The sequence below is a fragment of the Chrysochloris asiatica genome, unplaced genomic scaffold (assembly GCF_000296735.1).
Source record: "Chrysochloris asiatica unplaced genomic scaffold, ChrAsi1.0 scaffold00159, whole genome shotgun sequence".
Classification (NCBI taxonomy): Eukaryota; Metazoa; Chordata; class Mammalia; order Afrosoricida; family Chrysochloridae; genus Chrysochloris; species Chrysochloris asiatica.
The window spans coordinates 2,200,484-2,222,944 of NW_006408677.1; the positions used below are offsets into that span (position 1 = coordinate 2,200,484).

Here is a 22,461-nt window from a genome sequence, read left to right on the forward strand (position 1 = left end):
TATATATATATATAGTTGTTAAGTGCCATCGAGTCGATTCTGACCCATAGCGACCCTGTATAGGGTTTCTGAGGAGTAGCTGATGAGCTTGAACCACCGACCTTGCAGTTCAAACAGCTTTGCAGTCTGGCGCATTAATCCACAGTGCCACACCTGTATGTATGTATATGTGTATATGTTTATATATATAATTATTTTTATGCTCAAACAGTTGATATTCTATATAAATAATTATATATATAAACAATTATTTTATATGCCTGTTGTTAAATGTGGTCCAGTCCCTGAGGAGTTTTAGTTTCCTCATCTGTAGAATAGAAATAGTATCATGTATAGGGTCATAGAGGTAAAATGAGACAGTGTATGCAAAACTTCTAACATAGTGTCTGACAGATTTAGTCCCTTTGTTTTCTTTTGCTACTCAGATTGCTTGGTTTTTAATTTTTGGCCCCACAAGCATACATGTTTAAAGTACATAAATAATTTAATAATAAGCAGCCAAAGCTCTGGTTCTGACAAAACAGTGGTGGTTTTGAGTTCTACTGCTTTCATTGCTCTGTTTTGCCCAGAGATCGTCAATGTAATTCCCCCATGTAACTAAAACCTAGAAGTCAGGAAACTGCTGCTACTCAACCTGAAAATAGGCCCTGCCATTTCCTGGCGTGTATTCATTATGATTTGGTAATTGTTGTTAAGTGCCATCAAATCAGTTCCAACCCATAGCGACCCTCTAGAGGGTTTCCAAGGAGCAACTGGTGAGCTTGAACCACCAACCTTGCAGTTCAAACCGACTGTACAGTCTAGTGCATTAACCTACAGCGCCACATCAGGACTCAGATTTGATAATAGTGAATAATTATTTACTATTATGATTGAATCATACTTCGTCTTTCTCTTACACTAGTAAAGTCATATGGTTTAAGGTTGCCTACCTGAGGATCCAATATTCTCCATTTCTTGTTTTCAATCTATAGATTTTCTAGGCCCAATATAAATTTCCTGCTTTTTTCCCCTTAGTTCTTCTATTTTTCTTAAAGAATGTTGATCTTATTTCTTCTCCATTTCCTGTGCAGGACAACAGAACTGTATTGCATTGGGCATGTTCAGCGGGACACACAGAAATAGTTGAATTCTTGCTACAGCTTGGAGTGCCAGTGAATGATAAAGATGATGTAAGTACTAGGCAGAACTGATAAATTCCCAGTTATCTTTAGAATCCAGACTGGTGTTTTTGGAACCTGGAGTATTCATTTATCACATAAATGAAATTGTAATCTGTATGACTAGGAAGTTTCAGCATGGCCTTGGTGACTCACACAGAATTAGCAGTGACAATATTTTTTAATGTTAATCTTTCTACTTTGTGATTAAAAATAAACCAGAATTACTTCGCTTTGCCTCATTTCCTCTTGCCAGAATATATAGAAATGGATTTCTACTAGAGATAAAAGCCTATTACCATGAACTCTTGACTGTGTGTATGTTTGAATACTGTCTGAATAGTGAGGGCCTAGATAAAGATGTAACGGAATGGATCATAATAGAATTAAATTTGTGAAGCGTAAGAATGAAATACTCTTTGTAGGTAAAGATTCCTTTTTGAGGACATCCAGTGAAGTATTGGAGTCCTGGTGTGGTGCTGTAGGATAATGCACTGGAACGCAAGGTTGGGTTGAACCACAAGGTTGGCAATTCAAACTCACCAGTTGTTCTGGAAACCCTATACAGAATCGCTATGAGTTGGAACCGAGTCGATGGCACTTAACAACAACAACTGAAATAATAATTACAATTGCAAATGAAAGTAATTTAATGGAAGGGTTGAATACAGTACGGTATATCTAAATGATGAAATAGTATGCACACTATAATTATATTTCCAAAGAATTAGGTAGAAAAATGCTCACACCAAACTGATGAGTGGAAAATAGAGCTCACAAACTGTAGCTCTTATCCCAATTTTGATTTTAAAAATATGTGGGAAAAAGCACATTAAAATTGTTGCTTATGTGCTGCCAAGTCGATTTGGACTCATAGCGATCCTATATAGGGTTTCCCAGGCTTTCAGTCTCTCCGGGAACAGAAACCTCATCTGTCTTCTGCAGAGAAGCTGTCTTTGTAAACACTGCCTATAACATTACCATCAATGCTTGTGCCTTTCCCCCACCCGGTTTTGGGTGGTACATCCTACCTCTTACAGGCAGGTTGGACTCCTCTTCATATTGCTGCTTCTGCTGGCCGGGATGAGATTGTAAAAGCCCTTCTGGGAAAAGGTGCTCAAGTGAATGCTGTCAATCAGAATGGCTGTACTCCCCTGCACTATGCAGCTTCCAAAAACAGGCACGAGGTATGTTCCCATTCCTAGGCTACTTCTCTCAAGATAAAACCTACGCACAAACACAAAAAGATCTTTGCATTCGTGCTTTTCTACTTCCTTCCAGATTGCTGTCATGTTGCTAGAAGGTGGGGCTAATCCAGATGCTAAGGACCATTTTGAGGCAACAGCAATGCACCGGGCAGCAGCCAAGGGTAACTTGAAGATGATTCATATCCTTCTGTACTACAAAGCATCCACAAATATCCAAGACACTGAGGGTAACACTCCTCTGTAAGTGACAAGTAGCAGTCATTTATATTCTGCCTGACACTAGCCCTCTTGCCATAATTCGTACACATGATTTATTTTTTTATTCTGCTTGTAAATGTAAAACATATTTATGGCAAAAAAATATTTTGGAAACTACCCAAAAGTATAAAGATAAAAATAAGAATTGCCTATCATTTTGCCATCCAGAAGTAACCACTAATAATAATATCTTTGTGCGTTTTCCCCAGACTATTGTGGTGTTGCAAGATAATGAGCTGGACCTCAAGTTTGCTTTGAACCGCAAGATCGGCAGTTCAAACCCACCAGCCACTCCTTGGAAACCCTATACAGAGTCGCTATGAGTCAGCACGTAACAACAACAAAATAAGGGGTCCTGATGTGACACTGTATAACAAGCACTGGACTGTTAACCCTGAGGTCGGTCGTTCATATCTACCAACCCTTCCTTGAAAACCATCTCCAGGGTTGCTGTGAGTCAGAAATAACTCAATGGCATTTAACAATAACGTATACATATACACACACACAAACTCACTGCCGTGAAGTTGATTCTAACTCATAGCAACCCTACATAGGGTTTCCAAGGCTGTAAATCTTTCCAAGAGCTGAAAGCTTCATCTTTCTTTCAAGGAACAACTGGTGGGTTTGAGCTGCCGACATTGAGGTTAGCAATCCAGTGCGTATCATACAATGCTATCAGGACTCCTTGTATATGCACATGTTGTTTAGTGCCGTCGAGTCGGTTCCGACCCATAGCGACCCTGTATAGGGTTTCCAAGGAGCAACTGGTAAGCTTGAGCCACCGACCTTGCAGTTCAAACGGTTTTGCAGTCTGGCGCATTAACCCACAGTGCCACACCAGGACTCCGGTATATACACATAGGGGCTTCAGAAAGTTTGTGGAAATTTTCGTTACCTTTATTCTATTTCTCCCATGAACTTTATGAAGCTCCTTCATATATTGTATACGTTGTTGTTTTTTTTAAATAAAAAGCTGATCATATAGTGTATTTAGTTTTATTTCTTATTCTTTTCACCCAGTGGTATATTGTGAGCATTTTCTAATGCCAACAGATATAGCTAAGAAAATTTTAATTGCCATATGAAATTTCATTTTGTGAATGTAGATCATTTAATCACTGCTCTATAACTGTATAATGAAACTGTTTTGAGTTTTCCATTATTGCTAAAATTGGCCACCTTGCTGATCATTTCCTTAGTTTAGATTCCTACAAGTAGAGTTACTGGGTCAACAAATACATCCAATTTTTAAACGATTGTCATTACAATTGCTTCCAGAGGAGTTGTATCACTGTGCCCTTCCAAGAACAGTTCGAGAGTGCTTAGTACTCCCACCAACCTTGAAGTCGCCCTTCTGTGATTTGCAAAATATTTCTTAGTCGTGGTTTTCCTTCTTAAAAATTTTCAGTGAAGTTGTGGCTAATTATATTTCTTCTCTAAATTGTGACATTTTATATTGCTTTCTCTGTTTTCTTGTATGGAATTTATTTGTGTTTACTGATGTTGACGTGCCTTTTACTTGACACAGTAAAAATGAATTCATCTTTTCTCCCATTTGTTGTTGTTAAGTGCCACTGAGTAGGTTCTGACTCATAGCCATCCTGTATAGGGTTTCCAAGGAGCGGCTGGTAGGTTTGAATTGCCAACCTTGTGGTTAGCAGTCCAGTTTGTCACGTTAGTTGAAGACATTTTTTCATTTGTTTGCCTTTTCATTTTGTTCATGATTAATATATATATATATATATATATATCAGTTTTAAAATTTCTATATAGTCAAGCTTATTGATCTTCCCTTATGACTAAGAAGTTCTTCCCCACCGGAAATTAGTTCAATATTCACTTGTATTTTGTTATAGAGTGTTGCTGTTGTTGTTTTTTAATGTTTCATTGGCAATTTTTTTCCCCCAGGAAGCCAGGAAATGTTTTGACAACCAAGGACTTAGCTTTATGAAAAGGGAGCATATAGGACCACAAACTAAAATCCAAAAGCCAACAAGGACCCTTTGGGCCAGGAACAGTGCGTCCTGGAGTCCTCAAAGTCTACCACTAGTAGACACACAAAACTGGACAGCCAGGGGTAGGGACAGTGGCTCTGGGGTCCCAGAGAATTGACAGGATGTATGATGCCTCATTACAAGTGACAGGGTAAGGAGGTAAAGTGGAAGAAAAGTTCATCACTGCCTAAGGCCATCTTCTTCTCGCAGAGCCAACACCAGGTGGAGGCCTGAACCACCTAGGATCTTGTAATCAGCAGCTGTCTTCTCATCATTCATCTGTTTGCCACTGTAGATGAGTCACCGTTGCTATAGGGGAATTCCCTCTTTCTCTTCCACACAGGCTCCTTGATTCGCTCCACCTTGTCTGTGGTTTCAATGCCAATTTCAATCTCCTTTCCTGTTAGCGTCTTCATTTTAATTAGCATCTTCTTCCCAGTGTAGGGGTGCACACAGGGAAGCTGCTGCTTCTACCACTGTGGTCATCGCTCCCCTCTCATTGGTTTGTTTGTTTGTTTGTTTGTTTTTTTGGAGAGTGCTTATTATTGTTTTGCATTTAATTCTTAAATTCACCTACAATGGGTTTATGTATATGACCCGAACCCAACCTCTATTCTGAAGTTTTTTGTTCCCCATAATACTAGGCTGCTTTTCTTATTTATTGAATAGTGATACTATTTTGATCCAGAAATCTGCTGACTCTTCTGTTTAGTCAAAAGTAAGGATCAGCCTTTTCCCAATTTGACATTAAGCCAACTTCTTTACAATATTGTTTTCTGAACTCTTAGTTGTAAAAAATATTTTCTGTGTTCCTAAATGACTTTCTTTAGAAAGACCTGCAGATTCTAGCTCTTTTCTCCATAAACTAGCAAGATAGACTGTAAAGTGCCATTGAGTTGGTTCTGACTCATAGCAACCAACTGGTGAATTTAAACTGCCAACATTGCAGTTCAAACCGACCTTGCGGTTGAATGCTTGCTTATCCTACAGTACCATATACCAGGACTGAAGCAAGACAGACTGGCCTAAAGGACATCTAGGTGGCAGACAGTATAGGGTTCTGTAAAGAGCATAGTGACTCTGTATGTCACCTGAGGACACATGGAGTCATCATGAGTCAGAATGGACTCAATAGTAACCATTTTCGTATTAATTTATTTATTGTTTTTTTGTTTTGTTTTTAAGCTGCTTTTCACCCGACCCTTCAAGGTCTACTACCTACCAGTTCTGCTTGTTGGTTGGTGGTGGTGATGGGGTTGGTATTTAACCTTTTTGAGTCTGAACTTCTCACCTTCACCTATAATAATGAGGATAAGGTTTCCTTCCTCACTAGATTGTGGAGAGGTTTAAATCAAATTACATGAAAAGTGCCTAATACCCTGCTTGGCAAACTATAAGAGCCTAACAAAGGTTAGTTTCTTTCCTAGTTAAGTTACTGCTCAGCCATGTCATCATAGGCAAAAAAAAGCAAAAAACAGCCTCTGTCACAATTTCAGCTGCAAAATGGTGATAATAAAGTCTTCTAACGCTGTCAGATAAGCACTAGACAAGGTTAGCGGTTCAAAACCACCAGCTGCTCCATGGAAACTTATACAGGGTCACTGAGTCCAACTGACTTAACGGCACTTAAAAAACAACAACCAAGGGTAGACATAAGGGCCCAAGGAGATTAAAATCTTTTAAACTTTTGTTTCCAAAATTCAAGCCACACAATGCTATATATTGTAAATAACTGTGTGAACTGGGCCTTATATAACTTCTAGCCCTGACTTATTACATATGTATTGGGAAAATACTTTTAATTTTATGAAATAAGAAAGTTGCTCTTTCTAAGGCTTGCATTTAGATCCCTTCTTTTGTAGCAGGACCAGAATTATGGTATATGATCTGGTGTTATCAAGCTTTTTTCATTGATTTTTTAATTTTATAAACAGCCTTCCACATGCAAATAGATTTTTCTTTTTTAATTAAGAAAATTTCCAATATTGCCGCTGCTTAATAATGTGCAATTTGGTGTGACACTGTGGGTTAATGCACTGGACTGCAAAGTCAGTTTGAACCACAAGGTCGATGGTTCCATCTTACCAGCCACTCCTCAGAATCCCTATACTGGGTTGCTATGGGTCGGAGCTGACTCAGTGGCACTTTACAACAACAAAAACAACAACAGGTAATCCTAACCATTACGTAGAATTAGTAGTGATTAATGGTTTTTATGCTCCCTAATTTCAGACACTTAGCCTGTGATGAGGAGAGAGTGGAAGAAGCAAAAGTGCTGGTGTCCCAAGGAGCAAGTATTTACATTGAGAATAAAGAAGAAAATACACCCCTGCAAGTGGCCAAAGGTGGCCTGGGTTTAATACTCAAGAAAATGGTGCAAGGTTAAGCAGCTTAGATTTTAACTTTGTGTGTTTTATGGTTTTCCCCAGTGTCCTGGAAACGAATGTACTTGTGCACAATACATCATCTGTGAATGATGTTTTCTTACCTTCAGAGTCTTATAAACGTTGACTATTGTTCCTACTGAGGTACTTGTTTTCAGCTTCCAACTGCTTTCCAGACCTTGAGTCACTGTTTAAATTGTTCTACTATTAAATACTCTGTATTGGGTTGTGGGTAATTTTGAGTGAGTGATACTGTGGCTGTTGTGAGTCTCTAGCTCCTTTTCATGCACCCACTCTCACTTCCTAAGGCACAAAACCACCAGTAGCACCAGGTCATTTATTCTGCCAAATGTTTCTAAATGGATTCTAGAATGTTCCTCCATATGTTGAAACACATCCTAACTTGTTTATCCAAACTCACTCAGGCCTATGTCAAATTTTTGTTTTTGCAACTGTAAAGTTTATTTTTGTTACAGGAGGAATCTGTATATATTTTTGTGGACCAAATTTTAAGTTGGAGGACATGTTACCCAAATTTTGCATTCATAAACACTAATAAAATAAAAGCAGTGAAAAATACTAGCCTGTGTACTCACGTATCTTTTTAATGAACTATTTTCCTCTAAAATAAAATCGGAATTTTCAGAATATCTATTTTAAGCCATCAAGTATTGACAAAAATGTCAGACTTGTTAAAATGGTATGTAACACAAAATATATTTTGATTTATATTTCAGAAAAAAAATATGTTCAGAAAATTTGAGGGAACTTCTTCAAAAAGTTTGTAAAAAAAAAAAAAATGGAATTTTCCCATGAACTTTTAAAAGTCGCCTCGTACCCATTTTATTTTTCAAATCAGACACCCATTTAAGCCTTAAAATACTTTGCAAAGACGTTTCTCAGTTTTTGGTAGCTATAAAGTCAATAAAATTAGTGAAGCTTGAACTGCAGCTAAATAAAAATAGTAATCTTCTGAAATGCTAATTAAGTTTGGAGCAAAGGAAATGACTAAGTGTAGACTTGAGTTCATTGAATTTAGGGAAGCATCTTAAATTATTACTAGTCATAAAGTCTAATGAACTCTAAGTGATTCTAAATTTTTTTTTCATTTGAATTCCATACTGCAAATAATTGCTTGAAATAAGGGATCTGAGTGAGCCTATAAACTTGCATTCATTTTGGGTCAAAGACTTAATGAACAGAAGCTAAAATGAGTTTTGTCAACATGACTTGTTTTACTGATATACAAACCCTTTTTACATAGATATATTGAGTGCTAATCTTTACAGATATTAATCAGGGAAGCAACTTTTTACAGAATTAAACTTTGCTTATTTAAAGCTGGCAATAGAATTATTATCAGGGGAAATGACTTATTTCTGGTATTCTTTTAGCACAATCAGAAAATGAAGTTGTGCCTAATAGGGCCTGCAGGGCTTAAAGACATTAACACTTCATAAATATTATCTGAGAAGTATTCAGATATGTAAGTGGAAAAGAAAACTCATTCTAGCTCTTCAGTAAATAAATAACACAGATGTGTGTTATTTTATCAGGTAATCTGTAAAGTATTAATATTTTTAATAAAGTGCCTTTTGGATTGATTTATATAGACTAAGGATACTCTAGTTTTGTGTACTAATCAAAGTATTTCCTGTCCTCTATAGGAAACCTGATAGAGATGAAGCTGATTCAAGGTTAGCAAGTTTTCCACTTACTTCCCAAATGAACTCAGAACGTAGATGACAGTTGTAATTGCCAATTTTAACTGAGAATGTCGTTGTTGTTATGTGCCGTGGAGTCGATTCCAACTCATAGCGACCCTGTACAGGGTTTCCGAGGCTGTAAATCTTTATGGGAGCAGAAAGCCTCCTCTTTCTCCCGCGGAACAGCTGGTAGTTTCTAACTGCTGACCTTGCGGTTCGCAGCCCAATTCATAACCACTGCGCTACCAGAGCTCCATTAACTGAGAATGTAAGATGGAACAAATAGGCAAACATTCTTAGTTTCTATTGCAAAGAATCCACAATTTCACTGAGATTCTATGAAATTCAGAGTAAGTTTGCATTTTACTGTGTAATCTCCGACTTTGTAGAATTTAGCTGTCTATGCTATATGATCCAGGTATGCTTTACCCAAGTTCTCAACTACAGCTTCAGTGAATTTATTACATGGCTGTGCCATAACTTCCTGTATCCAAGTTTTTGTACAGTGTAGGCGTGCCTTTGGGGATGCTATGGCTCCAGTTGCACAGTTCCATGGAGTGTCTAGAATTGAATGCAGGACTTTATATGTGCCTTTTTCTGGGATAAGTAAGTATCTTCCATCAAATTCTCTACTCTTGACTCTCAAAAAAATTAAGAATCCTTTATCAAGAGAAAAAAGAATACTGAATTGTCAGATGTGGGTTCTGCAACATAGTTCTTCTGTACTCTGTCGTTTACAAGTTTTATATCCATTTTTACCCTACCCTTGAAGAAGGCAGAAATGATCCCCGTTTTACAGGTGAGAATACACCCAGAGCTAGTTAGGAGGAACAGCCAGTATGATTATCTAGCTCTCCTAGACCCGCGTCCATTTTGTTTTTACCTCTCTACTAATAGCTGCGGACCAAATGGAAGGGCCTTGGACATTTTGATAATGACCCCTTAATTTTAACACCCACTCTGGTGTTTTCATCTTTAAATTGGCTTACGCTTTTTGGTTTCCTGGAGCATTCAATATGTCATCTGTGAATTCATGGTTTAATTTTATTTTTAAACCGAAGCTTCAAAGACAAGTGGGATTGTTGAGTATTGATTGACTGGGTTGAACGTTTTATGAGGCCCGCAAACCTGTTTTCTGGCAGATGGACATTTAAGAGTAACCTTTTATTACTAAAATGTGGGTTTGTTTCATCGGAATTAGTAGTTTGTTGCAGTTAAAAGAGCATTGCACTGGGAATCAAAAAACTTGGTATCTAGTGTTGGTTGTGCATTGTTTCAGGTGATTAGTTTCCTTTTCTTAACTCAGGGTCTCTTCTCCGGGGGTTGGGTAGGAATATATAAGAATAACCCTGATTTCTTTATATTCACCCCTTCCTGCCCCCCAATAACATAATTTTCATCTTCTCCCACCACCCCCATCAGGTATGAAGGACGTGGGAGAATGGAAAGGTTGAATGGTATTCTCAAAGCTCTCTCTCAGCTTTGGAATTCTTACTAAAGGTTCCTCAAAGTGGAAGTAGACGTAGGCCAGGCCAGTGTAAAGGTATATAATATTGCCTCTGCAGTAACATGTTGATTGTTAAGTAGTGTTCTTGAATTGGTTCTGACTCATAGCAACCCCGCTGAGTGTTTACGAGGAGTGGCTGGTGAGTTTGAACTGTCGACCTTGAGGTTGAAACTAACCTTGCAGTCCAGTGGTTATCCAGTATGTCATGTTGTTGTTGTTGTTATGTGCCGTGGAGTCGGTTCTGACTCAGTGACCCTGTACAGGGTTTCCAAGGCTGTAAATCTTTACGGGAACAGAAAGCCTCATTTTTCTGCTATGGAACAGCTGGTAGTTTCAAATTGTTGACCTTGAGGTTAACAGCCCGATTCGTAACCACTACGCTACCAGAGCTCCTTCAGTATGTGATAGCACACAGGACTTAGTCAGTTAGCCAAACTGTAGAAGCATAAGGATGAGAGGGCTCTCTGATCGTGTTCACCATTGTTATCACCAGCACTAGTACCATTGCCTGGGTTGTAGTAGCCACTCCATAAATCTCCGATGGGTCACTGAAAAAACAAGTGCATGTGGAGGGGACAGTTGTTCTGTTCACTTTAGCAGAGCAGAACCAGATGAGGGAAGAGTTTTTGGAAATCCTTTTTGGTGTTGAGAAGTAAATGGGTAAGAAGCCCCGAGGCTAGTTTGGGATTTAGTTGGAAAGTGGACTCTTGGTGCGGCGCTGTGGGATCAGTACAAGGTTGAAAGTTAAACCTACCAGCTGCTCCTCAGAAATGCTGTACAGGATTGCTGTAGTCAGACAGGACTCGGAGGAGGCACTTAGCAACTCAGTTAAATATTAACTTGGTTGTAGTTAGTTCCTGTCTTTGAGCCAGTTCAAATGTTAATTTGTTAAGTTGGTTCTGACTCATAGCAACCCTATATAGGATTTCCGAGGAGCCGCTGGTGGGTTTAAAATGCTGACTTTGTGGTTAGCAGTCTAGTGCTTATCCTACAGCGTCACACCAGGACTCCAAATGTTAACTACCTATGGCAAAATAAATCATGTCCTTCCTCTGAATCAGATTTATGTTGAAGTAATTTATTTGGGGGGTGATGGTTGTGTGCCACTGAGTCGGTTCTGACTCATAGGAACCCTGTATATGGTTTCTGAGGCTGTAAATCTATACAGGAGCAGAAAGCCTCATCTTTCTCCCATGGAGTGACTGATAGATAGGAATTACTGACCTTGTGGTTAGCAGTTCAGCTTGTAACCCACTACGCTACCAGGGCTCCTTAGACTTTTTGGGTTGTGTTGTTGTTAAGTGCTGTTGAGTCCGTTCTGACTCATTATGACCCTGTTTAGGGTTTCCAAGGAGTGGCTGGTGAGTTTGAACCACCGACCGTGTGGTTCAAACCAACCTTGTGGTCCAGTGCTTTATCCCACAGTGCCACACCAAGACTCCAGACTATTTAGGTAGTGGCCTATTATTACTTTCCGATCCATTACTGTCAACTTCATTATGTTGATTTCAGCTCTGCTTTCCAGGCTATCAAGATCATCTTTAATCATGATGCTGTCATATAGCGAGCGTAGTAGCCATCCCCTGAGGAACAAACAAGTCATCCATGAATGTGAGGACATACTTGTGATTCCATTGATTTAAAAGGCACAATCATCTCTAGTGGTGAGAAGCAGATCAGTGGTTGCCTAGGTCCAAGGTGATGGTGGAATTGACTGCTCAGAGGGGTACAGGGAACACTTGAGGATGGTGGAAATGTTCTGCATCTAGAATGTGATGGCAATTCTAAGGGTGCACTCGTGTTAAAACTCATCAAATTGTACATTTCATGTACATAAGTTACACATCAAAAAGTTGTCTTTTGAGGATTAATAAAGGATTCTGCTCACAATTCATTCAAGTAAGATTTTATTGAGTATTTATTAAACCTTAAAATAACTAATGTGACTGATTACACAAATGAAAACATCTACCTATAAATTGGTTAATAAAACATGGTTAACAAAAAATACTTTTAATAGGTGAAGAAGTGCTATGAATGCATTTTCGTGAATTTAACATTTACACAAGGATGATGATAGTTTCTCAATATGAAATATATCAATAATAAGACAGATTATTGAAATAATGAGTTGGGATTATCTGAAATACGTCTTAAGTGTTCATTTAGAACAGTTTGCCGGTCTGGTCTTTCCAAAGCAGATAGCATCAGACACAGTGGTAAACTGGACATCACCTATGATAGCAACATTTTGTGTCCACTGAAGGATACTTTTACTTAGAATCCTTTACCTGTACATTTTTGGCTTTTAAAAATCAGCTCAGTTTTAAAATTTGCTAGGAAGTGGTTCCTTGGGAAATCTAATACGATAAGTGAAGCCTCAATTTCAAGGTGTGGCTTTAAATGCTATTCACTAATTAATATGTACTCTTTGTATATTCTCTGGAAAATTTTCTCCCTAATCTATGAAGATGATGGTGAATTCTTTTCTTTGCAGTCAATTAAAAAATGAAAATAGGGAAAGCCTAGAAACTATTGAATCTATTTACTGTCACCTTGTCATGTGTTTATGTGAAGCATAATAAATGAGAGCAGCTAGAAATAGATGAGACTTTCTGAAATATGTTGGTAAGTGCTGCTATAGAATCCTTTAAACTGAGAAATTGACTTGCCTTCTTGTCATTTGTTAGGCTTACATGTTAGTAAAATTGTAAGTATATTTTACTGGTTATGCAGGAACCCTTGAATTAATCTACTGGTTGTTTTGACCCACTTCATTTGGAGTCTGTAAGTAAGTACACAGTTAGAAGGAGGTGGTTTAGAATGGAGGGAGGAGGTAGGGGTTGCTTATGTCAACTGAATTCCAAACACTAGTAGTGGGTTCCTTAGCTATACCTTAGGCCATAAGTCTATGGCTTAATCACTCCCTTTTCATCACAGGGGTTCAAATGCAACCTCAGGCTCTGGCTCTGGCTCCGGCACCCGATTCGGCACCGGCTTCGGCTCTGGCTCTGGCTCTGGCACCGGCACCGGCTCCAGCTTTGGCTCCGGCTTCGGCTCCGGCTCCAGCTCCGACTCTGACTCTGACTCCAGCTCCGGCCCAAGGTCAATTTCAAAGTCAGGAACTGGCATACGCTCAGGCCCTGAAGCAGGCTCCAGCTTGGGGGCAGCCTCATGGTCTGCCTCCAGGATAGTAGTTGGGTGAGTCTCAAGAGTAGAAGGTGCCTGACGTGCTTCTGTCTGGATGGCTTCTTCTGGTGGCACTGTCTCGCACTCCGTACTTTGGTTTACCTGTGTCATAGGTCTGCAGGAAGAAAGCCCAGGGAAGAGCAAGTTAAGAAAATGCCACTTTTCAAGTGTCTTCACATGGAGCCATGGGCTGTATGCCCATGGGTCCCGGACTGTTCAGGTCATCTGTGATTTTAAATATTCCAGCCCACTGTGTCTCCATTTGGAGTTCAGCAACGTTGTTGATAAGTGCTGTCGAGTCGATTCCGACCCATAGCGACCCTATATAGGGTTTCCAAGGAGCAGCTGGTGAGCTTGAACCACCGACCTTATAGTTCAAATGACTTTGCAGTCTGACACATTAGCCCATGGCACCATCAATATAACGTGAGATCAAGATGGACAAAACAAGTTTTTAAAGAGTGGAAAAATCGATCGGATGAAAATGTGTAAGGATCTAGTAAGGTCTTTTGAGGGTCAAATCCATGGCTGCTGCATCTCTGTGGCTCCCACTATATCTAACACAATATTTGGTACCTAGTTGGTGATGGGCGCTCTGGTAATATAGTGGTTACGAATTGGGCTGCTAACCTCAAGGTCGGTAGTTCGAAACTACCATCTGTTCACAGGAGAAAGATGACGCTTTCTGCTCCTGTAAGATTTGCAGCCTCGGAAACCCTGTGCAGAGTCATTATGAGTCGAAACCAACGCCGCGATACTTAACAACAACAGCAAGTTGGTGATGGTGATTAGATGCTGCTGTAGAGTTGGCTCTGACTCATAGGGACTCTTATTACAGCAGAATGAAATGCTGTCTGGTCCCACACCATCCTCAGAATTGTTACGTTTGAGCCCATTGTTGCTGCCTCTGTATTAGTTGTGTATCATCTTGTTGGAGGGCTTCCTCTTTTTCGCTTACCCTCCACTCTACCAAGCATGCTATTTTTCTCCAGGATGTTTTTTCTTCTTCCCGACAACATATCCAAAATACGAGAGACAAAGCATCTTCATCCTGGCTTCTGAGGAGCATTCTAGCTGTACTTCTAACATAGATTTGTTTGATCTTATAATCTTTTAATATTCTTTGCCAATACCATAAGTCATGTGCATAATTCTTCTACAGTCTTCTACACTGAACAGACAGTGTTTCATTCTGTTGTGCATAGGGTCACAGTGAGTTGGAACGGACTTTACGGCACCTAACAAAAACATAGGGCTTCTGAGGCTGTACATCTTTATGGGAGCAGAAAGCCTCATCTTTCTCCCTTGAAGGAGCTAGTGGGCTTGAACTGCCAGCCTGATGGCTCAGCAGTTAAGTGTTCTACAGCAGCACCATAAATATTTATTAATATAATTTTATATTGAAGCATTTTATTCAGCCTAAAAGTTAGATTCTCTTGTGATTTTAAAAGAAATGGAATCTAAGAAAATCTAAGAACTTGTAAAAAATGACATGGAACTTAGTGGTGGTGGTATGTGCCGTGGAGTCGGTTCCGACTCATAGCGGCCCCTATACAGGGTTTCCGAGGCTGTAAATCCTTGTGGAAACAGAAAGCCTCATCTTTCTCCTGCGGAACAGCTGGTAGTTTCGAACTGCTGACCTTAAGGTTCGCAGCTTGATTCGTAACCACTATGCTACCAGAGCTCCTTGAAATGGAACTTACATATAAAGATCAATATCCTAGGCATTAGTGAGCTGAAATGGACTGGTATTGGCCATTTTGAAGTGGACAATCATATGGTCTACTATGCTGGGAATGACGGAGTGTAGAGGAAAGTCAACACAATCATCTTGTAAAAAGAATATTTCAAGATCTGTTCTTACGTGCAGCACTGTTAGTCATAGGGTAATATTCATATGCCTACAAGGAAGATCAGGCAATATGACTATTATTCAAAGTTATGCCCAACACTAATGCCAAGGAGTCCTGGTGTGGCACTACAAGATAATACACTGGATCACAAAGTCAGTTTGAACTGCAAGGTCGGCAGTTCAAGCCCAGTTTCTGCTCCTCGGAAACCATATACAGGGTCACTATGAGTTGGAATTGACTCATCAGCACTTAACAACAACAGCAACAACAGCTCATCAGTCAGAACCAGGCCAAGGGCTGACCGCAGAACAGACCATAAATTGCTCAACTTGCAAGTTCAAGTTGAAGCTAAAAAAAATTAAATGAGTTCATAAGAGCCACAGTATAACCTTGAGTATATCCCACCTGGATTTAGAGACCATCTTAAGAATAGATTTGATGCATTGAACACTAATTACTGGAGGTCAGATGAGTTGTGGAATGGCATCAAGGACATTATACATGAAGAAAGTAAAAGGTCATTAAGAAGACAGGAAAGAAAGAAAAGTCCATAAAGGACTCAGAAGAGATTCTGAAACTTGCTCTTGAACAGAGAACAGCTAAAGTGAATGGAAGAAATGATGATGTAAAAGAACTAAACAAAAGAATTTAAAAGGTGGCCCGAGAAGACAAAGCAAAGTATTATAAGGAAATGTGCAAAAACCTGCAGTTAGAGAACCAAATGCGAAGAAAACACTCAGAATTTCTCAAGATGAAAGAACTGAATGGAAAAAAAACAACCAAGCCTCTAGTTACACTATTGAATTGACAGAATACCAATGGAGATGTTTCAAAAAACACGTAAAACAGAAGCACACATTTGTCTATGGCAAGAAATAAGGAAGACAAGCCAACTAGAAGAAATCCATACACTTGTGCACATTCCAAAGAAAGGTGATCCAGCGGAAGGTGGAAATTATCAAACAATATCTTTAATATCACATGCAAACAAACTTCTGCTAAAGATAAGCAATAAATGATTGCAGATGTACATCAATAGGGAACTTCCAGGAATTCAAACTGGATTCAGAACAGGATATAGAACAAGGGATGTCATTATTGACGTCAGATAGATCTTGGATGAAAGCAGAGAATACCAGAAAGATGTTTACCTGTGATTTATTGACTGTGCAAAGGTATTCGACTGTGTGGATCATAACAAATTCTGTATAACATTGCAAGGAATGGGAATTCCAGAATACTTAATTTTGCTTATGTGGAACCTGTACATAGACCAAGAGGTAGTCTTTTGAATAGATCTAGGGGATACTGCAAAAACAGAAAAGGTTTGCATCTATCCTTTCTTATTCAACTGTTTTATTCAATCTGTCTGCTGAACAAATAATCCAAGAAATTGAACTGTATGAAGAAGAACACAGCATCAGGATTGGAGGAAGACTCAATAATAACCTGCAATATGCAGGTGACATAACCTTGCTTTCTGAATGGGAAGAGGACTTGAAGCACCTACTAATGAAGATTGAAGAATACAGCCTTCAGTATGCATTATACCTCCACATAAAACAAAAATCTTCACAACTGGACCAATCATAATAAACAGAGAAAAGATTGAAGTTGTAAAGGATTTCATTTTACTTTGACCCACAATTAACACTCTTGTAAGCAGTAGTCAAGAAATCAAATTTGCAAAAGACCTCTTTAAAGTAGTATAGAATAAAGGTATCACTTTGAGGACTAAGGGGCACCTAACCCAAGTCATGGTATGCATGTGAAAGTTACACAATGAATAGGAAGACTGGAGAAGAATTTGTGTCTGAATTATGATGTTAATGAAGAACATTGAAATTACCATGGAGTGTCAGAAGAACAAATAGATCTGTCTTGGAAGAAGTACATCCAGAATGCTCCTTAGAAACAAGGGTGATGACACTTAGTCTCCCTTACTTAGGCCATGTCATCAGGAGGGACCAGTCCCTGGAAAAGACCATCATGCTTGATAAAGTAGAGGGGAAGTGAAAAAGAGGAAAACCCTTAGTGAGATAGATTGGCTGTAACAATTTCCACACCGACCTCACTCCACAGCAATGATTGTAAGGATGGTGCAAGTCCAGGCAGTGTTTCATTCAGTTCTGCATAGTGTTGCTATCAATCAGAACCTATTTGCTGGCACCTAAGGAGCTCTGGTAGCGTAGTGGTTACAAATCGGGCTGCGAACCTTAAGGTCAGCGGTTCGAAACTACCAGCCGCTCCGCGGGAGAAAGATGAGGCTTTCTACTCCCGTAAAGATTTACACCCTCGGAAACCCTGTACAGGGTCGCTATGGGTCGGAACCGACTCGATGGCACCTAACAATAACAACAACAAGCAACAACCACGAAGTGCTATGGGACAAAGGAGTATCTCAGAGGCTACCCCACCCACACATCTCACCCAGCTTGGCTTGCCTCTCACCCATTAGCTCACTAATGGTTAGGGTGCTGTTTGTTTTTCTTTTCCTTGCAAGATGTCAACAATTAGGATTTTTATTGTTACAATTATTAACTTAAGAAAAAGCATAATCTTTCATCCCATTCCCACACTAACTTCAGTCCATTTCCAGAGGAAGAATGCTAGATAGATTTTGTTGGTTCAATGATAATTCTGTTGAGTCCAAGAGGTGGCACTTTCAAGGTGTTACACAAAAGGGTTAGTCCCCTTCCTGTTCTGACCCTATAATGTCCCTGGGACAGAAATTAGCCCAATGCTTTCATTTTCATAGTCTAGTTTGAGGAAGTACGAGTGCCTTTGAGGAATGTGAGGAGAAATGATCTCTACAGACTCACATGAGCCCAAGATCGCATGTTGTTAGATGCTGTCAAGTTGGATTTGAATCGTAGCTACGCTGTTTTCAGGGCTGTAAATCTTAACAGGAGTAGAAAGCCTCATCTTTCTCCCATGGAGCTGCTGGTGAGTTTGTACTGCCGACCTTGTGGTTTAGCAGTCCCTACAGCGCCTCCAGCACGCCCATAGTTACCCAACAGAAGTCAGAGGTGACTCTAAAAACCAAGGGACGAAGTCATACAGTACTAAGTAAGCCAACACCTCCAAAATTCCCAGGAAGTGAGGGGGTTTAGTGGTGGTGGTGTGCCATGGAGTCAATTCCAACTCATATTGACCCTGCTTAGTGTTTGTGAGGCTATAAATCTTTACAGGAGCAGAAAGCCTCATCTTTCTCCCTAGGAGCAGATGGTAGTTTCGAACTGCTGACCTTGAGGTTAGCAACCCGACTCATAACCACTATGCTACCAGAGCTCCTGAGCGGGTATAATTATGATTACATATATGGCTCTCGGACATAGATTTGGGTTTGGGTGGTAATGAGTGAACTTCAGTTAACCTCTTTATGCTTCTGGTTCCTCAGCTATGATAATACCCAACTCCTAAGATTAAATAAGAGTCCTGGTGTGGTGTTGGGGGTTAGTGTGATGGACCGCAAGGTTGGCGGTTCAAGCTCACCAGCCGCTCCTTAGAAACCCTATACAGTGTAGCTATGAGTCAGAAACAACTCGATGGCACTTAACAACAACCACAGAATTAAATGGGAGTCCTGGTACAGCACTGTAGGATAAGCACCACACATGACTTCTAACTAAAAGGTCGATGGTGCAACCCCACTAACCATTCCTCGGAAACCCTATACAAGGCCACTATGGGTCAGAACTGACTCCACAGCCCTTAATAACATGATTAAATGAGATAATACACACAAAATACTTAGCACAGAGCAAGCACTCAATGAATGTTATCTCTTTCTACTGACACTAACGTCTTTATTCCTAACATTAGTTGGTTTCCCATTAGGTGGTTTCTACTTTGGATGCAGAAGGTAGAACCCTGAGGGGATGAGATATAACATGACAAGAAAGGAAAAAAACCGTGCCACACAGATCTCTGCTAGCCGAGGAGCAAGATGACAAATTGCTCAGGGCTCATTGTGCGGGAGATGCCAGCCCGTCTGTCCTACCTGATTCTGAGTTGCCAAACAAGTAATGTCTGTCCCAATGGTTCCTCTTCCCTCCAACCACAGATCAAACGTCAGCTCTGCAGCTTACTCGCTGTGTGACCTTGGGAAGTCACTTAACCTCTTTGAATGCTTATTCCCGCATCTCTAAAATGAGGCTAAAAGCAGTACCTACCTCAGAGGGTGATTGTGAGGGTTAAGTATACATAAAGTGGCACTCAGTTAATGATCGTTGTCCTCATTCTTTTTCTTAAGGCAGTGAGAGTAAGCAAGGGAAAGCCTCTCTGACATCGTATGCTAAAAGGAATGCTGAGGAAGAATGGACTGAAAGAAATGTTTACACCCAAGGAAAGACAACAAAATAAGGTCTTACTCCAACTCTGTAGTGGTTCTAGAATTTCTCTTCTTTGCCTTTGCCTTGCTCCTTGCGAAACACACAGCAGAGATGATAATAGCAGCGCATGCCAAGCTACCCACCACAGCCCCGACAATGATGCCAACTTCAGGATCTGGATGGAGGATACAAGTAGCTGGTTAGTAAAGTGGACCATGCTGTCTGCTTCATGCATATGCAGGAAAGTATTTGGGCCATTTACACAGTGGGGAAGTGACTTGCATAGGCTGGGAGAGTGTAAACTCATAGAACTAGGCCAGTTGGACTCAGAGTGGGAGAAGAAAGATGACTGTCTTGATGATTGTTGTGAAGTGCCGTCGAGTCAGTTCCAACCCATAGCGACCCTGGATAGGCTTTCTGAGGAGCAGCTGGTGAGCTTGAACCACCGACCTTGTAGTTCAAACGGCTTTGCAGTGTGGCGCATCAGCCCCCAGTGCCACACCAGGACTTCTGTCTTTTGCACATATAAATAGAAATACAATGGCTTCTGTTATGATGTTGTTGTTGTTAAGTGCCATTGAGTCGGTTCCAACTCATAGCATCCCTATATAGGGTTTCCAAGGAGCAGCTGATAGACTTGAACCACCAACCTTGCAGTTAACAGTCTAGTGCTTATCCTACACATGTTGTTGTGAAGTGCCACCGAGTTCGATTCCGACCCATAGCGACCATGTATAGGGTTTCCAAGGAGCAGCCGGTGAGCTTGAACCACCAACCTTGCAGCTCAAACGACTTTGCAGTCTGATGCATTAGCCCACAGCACCACACATAGGCAAGGGCATTTCACCAAGCTTTCATAGAGCATAAATGAAATGTTAAGTGTCATCAAGTGGGGTTCAACTCACAGTGACCCTGTTTAGGGTTTCTGAGGAGCGGCTGATGAGTTTGAACCACCAATGTTGATCCTACAGCGCCACACCAGGACTCCAGGTCTTTACAAGCCTCTCCCTTCCAATACCCCCAGATTCCATGCTCAAGGAATTCACCAAGTGGGCCACTGAAAAGGTTTCTTCCCATTTCAATAAACAACATCTCAAAAAAAATTAGCGTAATGGCACTTAAGAAAATACCTCCTGGGGGAGGGAGTGGTTGACAAATATAAATAAAATGTAATATTTATGTAACGCCATGTATTAATGAGTACAAGACAACCCAGATGAACCCTAGACCTTCAAGCACCCAAGTGCTATCCTTGAGAAGACCCATCTCCTCCTTCCTCCTCTCAAGCAAGGGCAGCCTTCTTATATTTTGAAACAAAGTCTAGTTAAGTTGTCTGCTAATTCCTTTAATTTTCTTGACTGAAAGAACATGATAGGATTCTGCAAAATCAATGATTTGCTCATTTCAAATACCTTCTTTAGACAGCATAAGAGACGACTATACACATGGATGTCACCAGATGGAATACACAGAAATCAAATTGGCTACATCTGTGGAAAAAGATGATAGAAAAGTTCCATATCATCAACCAAAACAAGGCCAAGGTCAGATTGTCGAATAGACCATCAATTGCTCATATGAAAATTCAAAGGGAAGCTGAAGAAAATGAAAACGAGTCCACAAGAGCCAAAATATGACCTTGAATATATCCCACCTGAATTTAGAGATCATCTGAAGAACAGATTTGATACATTAAACACTAAAGACGAAGACCAGAAGAGTTGTGGGATGATATCAAGAACATCATACAGGCAAGCAAGAAGGAAAAGATCAAAATGGATGTCAGAAGAGACACTGAAACTTGCTCTCCAGCGTAGAGATGCTAAAGCAAATAGAAGAAATGAGGAGGTCCAAGAGCTGAACAAAAAATTTCAAAGATCAGCTTGAGAACATAAAGCCAAATATTACAACAAAAATGTGCAAAGATCTGGAGGCAGAAAACCAAAAAGGAAGAGCATGCTCAGCATTTCTCAACATGGGGGAACTGAAGAAAAAAAAATCAAGCCTCGCCTTTCGTTATTGAAGGATTCTTTGGGCAAATTATTGAACGATGCTGAAAGCATCAAAAGAAGATGGAAGGGATACACAGAGTCACTGTACCAAAAGGAAATGGTTAATGTTCAACCGTTTCAAGAGGTAGCATATGATCCAGAGCCAATGATCCTGAAGGAAGAAGTCCAAGGTGCATTGAAGGAATTGGCAAAGAACAAGGCACCAGGAATTGATGGAATAAAAATTGAAATCTTTCAAGAAAGTGAGGTGCCACAGGAGGCACTCACTCATCTCTGCCAAGAAATTTGGAAGACTGATTGGAAGAGATCCGTATTTGTGCCCAACGGAATGCAGAAATCATTGGACAATCTCCTTGATAATCCCGTGCAAGTAAAGTTTTACTAAAGGTAATACAGAAATGGCTTCAAGCATACACTGACAGAGAACTTCTAGAGGTTCAAGCCAGAGTCAGAAGAGGATGTGGAACAAGGAATATCATTGCTGATGTCTGATGGATCTTGGCTGAAAGCAGAGAATACCAGAAATATGTTTATCTATGCTTTATTGATTACACGAAGGCTTTCGATTGTGTGGATCATGACAAGCTATGGACAACATTGCAAAATATGAGTATTCCTGAACACTTAATTGTGCTCATGAGGAATCTGTACATGGACCAAGAGGCAGTTATTCAAACAGAACATGGGGACACTGAATGGTTTAAAATTAAGAAAGGTGTATGACAGGGCTGTAATCTTTCCCCATACTTATTCAACCTGTATGCTGAGCAAATCATCCGAGAAGCTGGGTTCTATGAAGAAAAACGTGGCATCAGGATTGGAGGAAGACTCATTAACAACCTGCGATATGCAG

At 40.1% G+C, this 22,461-nt stretch overlaps 2 protein-coding genes and 1 pseudogene across 3 annotated transcripts in view; 1 reads left to right on the plus strand and 2 right to left on the minus strand.

Moving 5' to 3' along the window:
- PSMD10 (proteasome (prosome, macropain) 26S subunit, non-ATPase, 10) overlaps positions 1-7,144 on the plus strand; it is an 11,298-nt gene extending 4,154 nt beyond the window's left edge. Inside the window, exons 2-5 of one of the 2 annotated variants that reach the window (XM_006871039.1) lie at positions 1,074-1,172; positions 2,201-2,347; positions 2,442-2,529; positions 6,856-7,144. In XM_006871039.1, the coding sequence (XP_006871101.1) occupies positions 1,074-1,172; positions 2,201-2,347; positions 2,442-2,529; positions 6,856-6,863 (342 nt within the window). In that variant the 3' untranslated portion in view covers positions 6,864-7,144. Of the gene's footprint in view, positions 1-1,073; positions 1,173-2,200; positions 2,348-2,441; positions 2,609-6,855 lie in introns of both variants that reach the window. The other variant, XM_006871038.1, reaches the window with a different exon arrangement.
- LOC102824640 lies at positions 4,804-5,051 on the minus strand (annotated as a pseudogene).
- Positions 7,145-13,154: 6,010 nt separating the features above from the next.
- The window catches only part of VSIG1 (V-set and immunoglobulin domain containing 1), a 125,473-nt gene continuing 116,166 nt past the window's right edge, over positions 13,155-22,461 (minus strand). Inside the window, exons 13-14 of the mRNA XM_006871063.1 lie at positions 19,636-19,771; positions 13,155-13,524 (exon numbers count right to left, since the gene is read on the minus strand). Coding sequence (XP_006871125.1) covers positions 13,155-13,524; positions 19,636-19,771 — 506 coding nt within the window. The remainder of the gene's footprint in view (positions 13,525-19,635; positions 19,772-22,461) is intronic.